Source organism: Arachis ipaensis, chromosome B05, assembly GCF_000816755.2.
Source record: "Arachis ipaensis cultivar K30076 chromosome B05, Araip1.1, whole genome shotgun sequence".
NCBI classification, from domain to species: domain Eukaryota; kingdom Viridiplantae; phylum Streptophyta; class Magnoliopsida; order Fabales; family Fabaceae; genus Arachis; species Arachis ipaensis.
The window spans coordinates 19,777,367-19,788,305 of NC_029789.2; the positions used below are offsets into that span (position 1 = coordinate 19,777,367).

The 10,939-nt window shown below is 35.1% G+C and overlaps 2 protein-coding genes across 6 annotated transcripts; one reads left to right on the forward strand and one right to left on the reverse strand.

The window, feature by feature from the left end:
- LOC110271823 lies at window positions 1,385-6,404 on the forward strand. Of its 5 annotated transcripts, none has more exons than XM_021123294.1 (6): window positions 1,385-1,593; window positions 2,123-2,533; window positions 2,674-2,733; window positions 3,586-3,735; window positions 3,841-3,917; window positions 4,906-6,404. In XM_021123294.1, exons 4-6 carry the CDS (start codon window positions 3,650-3,652, stop codon window positions 5,697-5,699), a joined length of 957 nt encoding a protein of 318 aa, XP_020978953.1. In that variant the 5' UTR covers window positions 1,385-1,593; window positions 2,123-2,533; window positions 2,674-2,733; window positions 3,586-3,649; the 3' UTR covers window positions 5,700-6,404. The 5 variants fall into 5 exon arrangements, with proteins under 5 accessions (XP_020978953.1, XP_020978954.1, XP_020978957.1 ...); XM_021123295.1 differs by having other exon boundaries at window positions 2,123-2,267; XM_021123298.1 differs by lacking the exon at window positions 3,841-3,917 and having other exon boundaries at window positions 2,123-2,267.
- On the reverse strand, window positions 6,951-10,064 carry LOC107640323 (cation/H(+) antiporter 15-like). The gene is made up of 3 exons (XM_016343852.1): window positions 9,948-10,064; window positions 9,204-9,844; window positions 6,951-8,133 (listed from the first exon to the last, which is right to left on the reverse strand). The coding sequence occupies exons 1-3, from the start codon at window positions 10,062-10,064 to the stop codon at window positions 6,951-6,953; spliced, it is 1,941 nt and encodes a 646-aa protein (XP_016199338.1).

The following is a 10,939-nucleotide window of genomic DNA, read 5'->3' on the forward strand; positions in this document are numbered from 1 at the left end:
CTAAAGTATAAAGGTAAAAATATTTTATTTTTTGATGATAGTTAAAAAAAATTACATCAAAATTCAACCTCTAAAATTTTATTTGAGAATTTAACAATTTAATATTTTTCTTGATTTTTAAATTATTTTAAGATTATTTCGAGAGTTATAATTGGAGACATTTTTGTGGTTTGCTCTCATTTTTTTCATTGAACCAAATGATACCAAACCGAACCGCACCGAACCACCAATACAAATGAAATGAATATCCCCTGCATAAACCCAAGCAGTAACACACAAACTCGGTGACACTTTTTAATTTGAATATGGAAGCAAAAGTGGTGAAGCAGTAACACACACAAACCCGGTGACACTTTTTAATTTGAATATGGAAACAAAAGTGGTGTTGGACTCGGATATGGAAAATACAGGTGCTTCACAGCCATGTGGTGTCAGTGGAACAGAACTCGGACCATGTGAGTTGACGGTCCGAATTGCGTTTGATATTCCATTTCATAAAAAAATTGACAACAACAAATAACTCGGAGGGTCCGTTTTCTAGCTTTCGAAATTCATATTTGCCCAACCACAAGTCGGACCATGCGATTTCTTAAGCAAAATTTTTAAAATCAAACAACTCGCATGGTCCGATTTGTGTACTCAGGTTTTTCAAATTTTTAACACAAATCGAACCCTTCGATTTGTGTACTCTGAATTTTTTTCAACTTTTTAAACACAAATCGGAGGGTCCGATTTGTGTTCTCCCACAATTTTAAAAAACACAAAAAATTACTATGTTAAAGTATATCACTCATTTTGTTTCCATATCAAAAATTTTTAGCCACCTGGTGATTCTCAATCCCCTGAACAACTTTACATTGAACCACAACTACGGAATTATATTTAGCTTGCAAAATTTCGAACTACTTAATGATAAATTTCAATGCTTTTCATTGATAGGAGGGGAATATTCTAATTACCATCATTTTCAATTAGGGACGTTCAAAATCGATCCGAATCGAACCAAAAAAATAAAAAATCAAACAAATCAAAAATAAAAAAATCGAAAAAACATGTTTTGCTATTTTTATTGCAGTTCGATTTAGTTTTCGATTTTGATAATAAAAATCTTAACCGAATTGAACCGAACCGATAAAGTAAAAAAACCAAGCCCACCCCACCCCCAAATGAACGTGACCTAACTTCTTCTAACCCAGTAACCCCCACGTCCCACCCCCAAACGGAACCTAGCCCCTCTCTTCTCAGTTCTCACAGTCTCGCTCTCTGCACCCCCAGCGCCGGCGAGACCGTTCCTCCCACCACCTCGCAGCGCCGCGAAGCCTTCCTCCCAACGCCGCCGAATCTTTCCTCCCACTGCTCCCAGGACCTCCTCGCGGACAGAGAGAGCACCACCCTCGCACAGTCGCACCCAGCAGGCCAGCAGTAGCACAGCACCACCCACTCACCCAGGACCACCCAGCGGACAGAGCACCACGCCACCACCTAGAACAGCACCACGCCACCACCCAGCAGCGTTTCTGGCCACCCACAACACAACACCTCCCACCCAGTCACCGATTCAAGTCAGAGATGGAGCCCGAGCCACCGAGTCAGGTATGTAATTTGACCGAAATTGCTGTTCTGTTTGTTGTTCATTTTCAATTGCTGTTCTGTTGAATAACTGAAACTGCTTTGGTTTGTACTCTGTATTGTTGGTATTGTTGAATATCTGTTATCTGATAAAGTGATAATATCTAAAAACTTTATCTGAAACTGCTTCTGGTTTATTATTATTATTAGTTTTTCTGGAAAAATAATATAAAATAAAAAATTACTTTTGAAATGATTTAGTATGATTTATCAAGTCTTTGGAGGTTCTGGATCTTGATAGGAAGAGATTGAAATCAGTATGGTAAGATAAATTTGAATAATGAGAAAATGGAAGCAGATTTGAAGTATTAGATTACCTCCGTTATTGTATCTGCTATCTTTTAATAGGTTTAGTATTGACATCATGAAGGTAACATATAAATAGAGAAGTCTTGGAACTTGGGCAGTTAAGGTTATATTTCAATTGTTATCTGATGGTCACTACTGTTTGATTTGTACAATATGTAACAGGTTTCTGTCTACGATGGTCTAGGTATAAAGGTGGACCAGCATTACCGAGGAAGTTGATCTCGCAGGGTGCTGCACAGAAGCAATATAGTGTTGAGGTTCACCCACTCATTTTGAAGTTGACTGATGCCAGAGATAACAGTGTGTCAACTGTAAAATTAAGCAAAAAGGTACCAATTGATTTCATATGGGGTTGTCTTGTTGGTTTTGCGGTTATGTTGCACTAAGTACAGATGAGTATCGAATCCGTTAAAGTACGACACCTATTCAATTTTAAAAGCATATGTAATACACATTGGCATTACTATGTCAATGATATTCATCTCTTATCCAAAAAGAAAAAATACTGTTGAGTATTTTTATGTGAGGAAGACATTGGAACACTGACATTACTTGATAGCCTATTGCAAGTAAAGAACATGATTTGCTATTATAGGTAAAGTTCTTCTATTCTTTCTTATTAGCATATTTTCCAAGGCCATCTACTTTGGTTCTAACTTGGCATAATGTGATAATTGAAATGTTAGACCAATGTAGTTCTGATTATTGCTTTTCTGTTTCTCTGTTATATTTTAGGCAAACATAAGGGAACTATATGAACTGGTGTTCAAAATCAAAGGAGTAGAACAAAAAAAGGTGCTTATTTATTTATTTTTATATTTTTCCTTATGTGGTTATGTTTTGCTTTCTTTTTCCCTCATCTGTAATCAATAATGCTTTCCCCTTTTGTCTTTCTTTTCTTTTCCTGGTTAAAAATTATGTTAGGCCTGTATTTCGGATTACTTCAATTTAAACAAACATTCAGGCTAGCTGTGTCAGACCAGACAAGTATGGTAGTATTTTTTTGAATTGATTGAAAAAACCAAATAAACCGAACCAAATCAAACCGATTTTAATTGATTTGGATGGTCTCGCTAAAAAAACCGAACCAAACCAAACCGCAGTTTAATTAGACGATCGGATCGGATGACCTTTCTCTCAAAAACCGAACCAAACTGCACTGCGAACATCCCTATTTCCAACTACATGGTAGACCTTGACTTGTTTGTTCTGGGTGAGTTATTTGCTCCAATCGTTCTGATTCCTCTTTGTTTTTTCCTTGCCCTTCATTTTCCCAATTTGCTTTGTTTGTCAGTTGATTATTACTCACGCTTCCTTGTCTCTGTCTTTATTATTGTTTTTGGTTTTAATTTTTATGCCCTCAAACTGTTTGATGAAATGTCACATTTATGCTTCCAAATAACGATGGGTCTGGTCTGGTGAGTGATAGAATGCACTCATGTTTTCCCTTCCTTTTGATGCCTTGCGTATATCTAGCTCAGTGATGTTGATTGTTCTTCTAAAATTAATTAATTTTATTTATTTATTTATTTGTAAATAGAAAAAAGTTGTAAAAACATTGTAGTTTGGTATGCTTGAGACCTATGTATATGTAGCACCAAATTGTGTAGTAGAGTAATAGAAATTGTTAATTTTTGTTAACATCAGGAGAAGCATTATTAAGAACTTGGAAAAAGAGGTGGTAATGCATTAGAGCAGTTAGTTTGTTCCTATGGGGTGGAGATCACGTTCCTACACTGGCCTCTTTCTGTCAGTAGTAAGGGTTGCGAAGTCACATTCGGTGCCCGTCTCTCAAAAGTGGGTTTTATTCTGATTTTTTTGATGGATAATTGTTTATACATTTGTGTTTCAGTGAAATGTTGGTCAAGTGTCACATATGTGTTGCTCTTTTGGTCTTTCCAGGTCCAAAGTATTTTATTATTCAGCTCCAAGTGTTTTAAACGGTTGTTTTAGTAATGGTTATGTGATGAATTTTCAAGGTTAGATTCACAATCTCCCACTGATAAAATTCTTAATTCCTGTTCACTTCGGCTGGATGGCAGTAGTTAATTACTATATGTAGCAATTTGTATATTCATGATTAAATTTTTGAAAAAATGTAGAAGTTCTGGCTTAGAATTTTTAAATTTGTATTTGGAGGATCACTAACTAAATGCTTCTTTATTTTCTTCAGTTTTAGAATTTTGTGATTAAGAACATATCTCATTGATTTCCATGGAAGATTTGCATTGTTTTGCTATATATTGTGCATCTTTTAAGGTTTTTTCTTTTGGTAGAAAGTCGATAAATTGTGGACTAAATTCAGGTCTTGTGCAAACATAACGAATAAAAAGGGACTGCCCTAAAACATTGATTTTCTTTTCTTTACTTCACTGAAATTGGTTAGAAGACTCAATTTGATCTCGAACTTGTTTGTATGACCTACTAAGTCACTAGCAAATGTTGAAGAGCTTCTTAATTCTTGACTATAAGTTATTATTGAAAGTTCCGATAATAGCTTATAGTAACTATGTAAGAGTGACAGAGAGATAATAGATAATACTGTATGCATTTATATACTATTTTCTTTGGCAACGTGTCTACCATATTTAATGATAGAAATCCCAAATAATTTGTAAGCAGTAAGCAGCTTGATCCCTTACGTAGGAATTTGTTTTCCTCCTCAGACCATGATATTAACATGTCCCAAAATAAAAGATGACAAAGCATGAATATCCATATATATATATATATTCCTTTTGTGTTATGGAAAACAAAGACAAATAATTCCTCAAGAGGGGTCCTCCTTGGACCTTGATACTGGTTCTGGTTGTACTATGATTAGATGAGATTTTATGAAAGATGAAATGAGTTCCTTTTTTCTATCCATGATTATTTATTTATTTATTTATTATTCTTTTTTGTTGTGTTACATTGATAAATCTATTCACTACTTTATTCTGCTTAACTAATGATCTGTATTTCCAGCAATTAGAACATATGCTCGAGGTGGACGCAAAGGTTATGATCTCTTTAGCAGCAGAAAACCAGGGAGTGCAGATTTCAGGAAAGCCTGGGCGAAGGAGATGGATGAAGATAACACTCTATGGACAGGAAGCGAAGATGAAACTGATGAAGAAAATGACTCAAAGAGTCATCTTGATAAAGAGATTAGGAAGGCAAGACAGCAAGCTAAAGAACACGCAGATCTGATCGATGCTGATGACAGTGATGAGTTAAGAAGTGTTTGGTCTGACACCGATGAAGAGAAGACGCTGTGGACTGGTGATGAAATGGACAGTGATGATGACATTCCTACAGAAGCTTATCCAAATGAAAAAAGTGATAAGTACATAGATAAATTGTTTGAGTTTGATGAAATGCCGAAATATAGAACCATCTCAGAGATGTTGAAAGCCGAACAAGAACCGGAAGAGTTGTCACCAGGAAAGCAAGCTCGGAAGATCGCTGTTGAGAATGCTCTCAAGAAACTAAAGAAAGGTCCAGATGGGAGGTACACCAATGTATGGGAAGTAATGAGTGACTTGGACATTCTTATTGGAGCATTTGAGAATGTTGTTTCAGGTCCAGAGTATGCAGAGCTTCGACAAGGAGGGCCTAAACAATTGAATATGCAATTTTTCAAGGACATACAAGCACGTATGAGAGATCCAAATTACAAATTCTCACCTGAGTTGAAATTGAGACCAAAGAGTAAACTGGTTCCAAGAAAAAAATGGCAAAAAGCACAGGCTAGAAGGAGAAAAGCACAAAAGAGGTAAAAGCCAATGGGCTTACATTGTAGTTTACCTTTGTACTACTTATGCTACTTCTTTAAGGTAGTGTTTGTTTCCAGAGACTGGGATTGGGACTTAGTATTGTGTTTGGTGGCCAAAGATTGGAACTAAAATTTCAGTCCTGGAACACAAAATTCCCTTTAGTACCTCCAGAAAATGGGAATACAGGGGACTGAAATTTTTGGGAATGGATATAGAAACTTTGATAACATTTCCTCTCAAAAATACCCTCATTTAACTTTTCAAATTCCAAATCTACCTTTTAATCTCCGTATTTATGTTAAACTAAATATAATATGGAGACATAACTCAGTTCAGCACATTTTATATCAAACACAGTACAAAGACTTAATTTAGTCTCTGTTTCCGAGTCTCAGTCTCCCTTCCAAACGTAGCCTAATAGATTAGAATACAACAACAACAAAGGCTTGTCCCATTAGAGTTGTTTCTGAGTTGGGGTTTTACGGGAAAAAGGGAAGGAAAGGAAAGGCTTGTAGTGTTAAACTTTAAATTTTTTACATTACAATCCCCTTCTTTTCCTACTCTTCCCATCCCTCCAAAATGCCAGCTCGCAAACAACCCTCTTAGACAGGGTCGGCTGCATAGTTTAGTCAATTTATAGTTAAACCTTTTCAATATTGGATGAGAATGATGTATACCAATGGATTAGATATTTCACTATTTAATCCATGCATGAATATTCTTAGTATACATATATACAGTGATGGAGAATTCTAGTAGTCATATTTAGTATGTATTATGTGTTTATTTGATTAGTCTTGAAGTCATGTCTCTCTTAGTTTTTAGCTCTTTGGAGTATATAATTTTATGGTTTCCAATGCTATGAAATTGAAATTCTAACCTATAGTACCGATGCTAGGAAAAGTATGTAGTCAAAACTGAAACAAATGTTAGTAATGTGCCTAGTCTAGACTATAACAAATGTCTAGGATAATAATTGATGTATTCTACTAGACTAAATATATTAGGTGCATTTGGTAATTGTTGAACACAAATCATTTGGAGTGAAGTAAAATTTCAATAAAAACAAATCAATTAGTAAGTCAGTATTTACTTAGATTTCGCTGTAAAAATTGTATGGTCATGCATGTAAGCAAGAAACTGGGTTGGTTTGTATACATGCTTAGTAGTACAAGCAATTAGTCCACACAATTCAATCTCTCTCACTTCCAAATCAGAATTCAGAACCTATACATACTTGATGTTATTCTTTCTTCAAAACATTCTACTTAATGATCTTGTCATTGAAGGTGGTTTGCAAATAGGAGGATGACAACTACGGTTGTTCTCATAATTTTTACCAAATTCCATTCCCCCATACCCATATTTCTGTATAACATGCACAGAAGAGTAGGAACCAAAGCTATTTGATGCCACTAAGTCCCCAATAACACCTGGTTCAGGGAAATCAGTCCAATCCAACATTTCGGACAACACCCTTGAGTGCCTACCTTTCCCTTGTCCCAAAACATATAAATCATAACGCTTTTGATCAAATTCATTAACCACTCTAGGGATATCATCATCACTTTCCACATATCTCTCTTCATACTTTATTGTATCCTTATTGTTCACTCCCATAATCCTAAAATTATTCACACGGCTATCATCCAACTCTCGTTCCTTATTCTTATCTAGCACTGCTGATAGTAGTTCCTCATGGCCAGATTCCTTTTTTTGATCCTCCATTGCAGCCTTGCCACACAAAATAATCCTCACCATAGTGAGTTGTATCCGTATCCTATGCTGTCCTGCCATCCTCCACGCAATAGCCAAGGCTTCGCGATCATGAGGACCCCCAATGAATAACATGATGATGTGCAAATTGGCATTCAACAATGAATTAAGGCCGCGATCAATGAAGAGCCCCACAGAGCATGGTGCATCTTTCATCACATTCTGGTTTATCTCGCCAAACACCTCTTTAGTTACCTCTAGGTTGCTGTCGGAGCTCCAGTGCTTGCGAAAAGGAAGGAGTACCAATGATGTTTGTTTCTCCATTGCTAGATTGTATATGTCACGGTTAATTGTCGCGAAAGGTGACATGATCATGCTGGTTTCAGCATGGTTGCCACTATGCACTTGTGCAAAGAAATGGAAATGACTTGCTATCGTTTCCATGTCCTTAGATGATTGTGATTGTGATTGTGAGAATCCGAGCGAGCTTTGATGCTCGAGTTGAACAGAGACAAGGCTAGTGACACGACCTTTGAGCTCAACGAGTTGAATTGCTGTCACTCGCAAAGAGGAGACACTGATACCACTTAAGGCCTCTAGGATATTCACCATTCCACTGGCATGGTGAGGATTGTGCACACAAACCAAGATTCGAACTTCTGTTTGAAACCCTAGGTTTTGTATGGTCCTTAGCATGTTCATCCTATAGGCTGTTTTTGGCCTGTAAATGACGTTATTGGAGACACCATGAAAGTCATTATCAGAATAGTAAGCGTCATGATTGAGAATGCGTATGCACTTATAAGCTGAAATGGCGAAAAAAGAATAAATGCACGAGTGTATTGATCAATAGAAAGTGAAAGTCTTATAAAAATATAAAAAATGATAAAAACAAGTGTCATTTCTAAAGTATACTGTTATTTATGTATGACCATGACAATAGAAAGTGATAAAATTATCTCTATCTAGTTTCAAATAACTAAAATAATAATGGGAGATAATTTATCTGATATAGAGGAGAAGACAAACTATGAAGTATTTACAGAGCACATTACTCTTTTATGCTCTCGCCATTAATCAAGTGGCGTTTTAGATGAACATACAATGATACAAGATAACAATGAGTTCATATTATTGTGTGTACTATGGGTTGATCCAGATTTAGATCTTGTCACATCCAATATCAGTATTTGTAGGTCTTTGGTGTCATTATATGAAATGGATTAATTTTGATTACAACTGTGATTCCATATACTTGAAACATTAATCTCAGATACCATTTGTCATTTATACATTGAGGGAGTTAGACAAAAAAGCACAAGAGTTATATATATACTTAGAATAAACTACCGTTTTTTACTAAAAAAGATTTAAGCACTGAAATTTTAATAATAAAAGATATAAATTGACTGGAGATCTATTAAAAAAAAAGAGTAGTTCAACAAATTTATTTAAAATAGATAATTTGTTGGGTAGTTTTGTCAAATGATTTAGATAGTTTTGTTGAACTAGTTCAATTCTCAAAATGAATCAGTTTATAGTTTTCATGATTAGAGTCATTAATATTTGAATTTTTCATGATAAGAAACAATAATTTATAGTCTAAGTTATTCAAACTATGTCCAACAATGCTATATATACTCAAGATTAGATGAACAGAAAAAATATATAGCATTTTTCTAATCAATTTAACCACCTTATTATCCCATGCAATGTTGAGCACTATGCGTGACAAGACGCCTTTGGTGTTCATAAGCAACCCAAAAGCCAAACTCTCTCTGAAAGGCATACCATAGTAGCGAGTAACTGCAAATGTTGTAACCATCTTTGTGAAGATAGACAAGATCACTATAACAACAAAACCCAAATCTACAGTCTGCAAATGTTGTAACCATCTTTGTGAAGATAGACAAGATCACTATAACAACAAAATCCAAATCTACAGTCTGCAAAATCTTAACTACATTGCACCTCAAGCCACCACTGAAAAAGAACAAGGGTGCTAAGTATCTAGATCCAAAATCATCCGATCTCTCCATCAACATCTCGGTGAAGCTTCCTCGTGGAATGGCAAGTCCGTAAATCAACGCCCCGACGAGGGGATTCACACCGAGGACATCGGTAAGCCCCGTGCAAGCGAAAAGCCCCATGATCACAAATGACAACTGGTAATTGGTCCAATCATGCTTGTTTGGTTTCTTGGCCACTATCTTCTCTAGCAAAGGGCGTAACACAAAGTGGCTTAAGAGAATAAAAGCTATGACACACGGCATTGAGAAAATTGCTCTATAACCATTAACAAGAAATGGAAACACCAATGCAAACATAATCCAATTATAGAAGTCATTGTGTGTTGCTACTGTTAATGCCAATTTTCCAAGCCTAGTGTAGAGAAGTTTAAGGTCCACAAGAATGTTTGCAAGAACAGGAACCTGTGATACTAAGAACCATAGACCATATTAAATTGCATTGGGGTCTATTATACTGGTATGTTTCAACATTATTTTTTAAGAATTTCTTGTCCACTATTATTACCAAAGAATAAATTCCGATTCCCAATATCATTGGAATCAGAGTGCTGCAAATTGCAATTATTCTGGGCTTCTTAGGTGCTCTTAAAACAAAATCTAAGTTCATCTCAAGCCCAGCCATGAGGACATAGAAGATGAGACCCACTTGTGCTATGGTTGAAAGCAAGTAGAATCTGTATAGGGAGAAAATCTCGAAATAACTTACTCCCTCCCAATTGAAATATTGAACTTAGCAACATACCTGCCTATTGCAATAAAATATAAATTAGTTTGGCCTAATTAGTAGAAGGCAAATAAGGTTTTTTATTTTCTTTTCTCTTTATAATGGAAAAAAAATTATGTAGTGATACAAAGGCATTAGGGTTTTTAGGTGGATGCATGCTATAATGTCAATGCTGTGGTTGTTATAGTGGCTGTTACCTTAAAAACTGTTATACTAAAATTAAAATAACATATTTTACTGATTAACAATGTATTTTAATTTAGAAAATAAAAGAAAAAATATTATCAATATAATGGTGTTACTTTAATTTTAACAGTATTTGTATAAACTTTGATAGACACTATAGCTATACACACCATACACTCCACCTTTCTAGTGAATTCAAGTTCTAATTTTTAGTCATAGTATGATAGACACGGAAATAGGCATGAATAATGTAAAGCTCGTATATTTTTGTTTTAAACAAAATAAACGTGAAGTTTCTATTGAAAACAAAAAGTTTCTACTTCCTTATCTTTATTTTTCAACTGCTAAACTAAAATATATGTAAAAAGTTGCTACTTCATTATGATTTGTAAATTTCTAACCACATCATATATTTTTTTCTATTATATTATTATTTAATGATTTTTGTTATTTGTATCCAAATCTTACTATCAAGATCTAGTCTCATTACTGAAATAAGAAAGATAATAAATGCTAGTTTTTTTCGATTGGATTACAAACTCGACTAAAATGGGGAGAAAAGACATACACAAAGCCTAATATTTTTA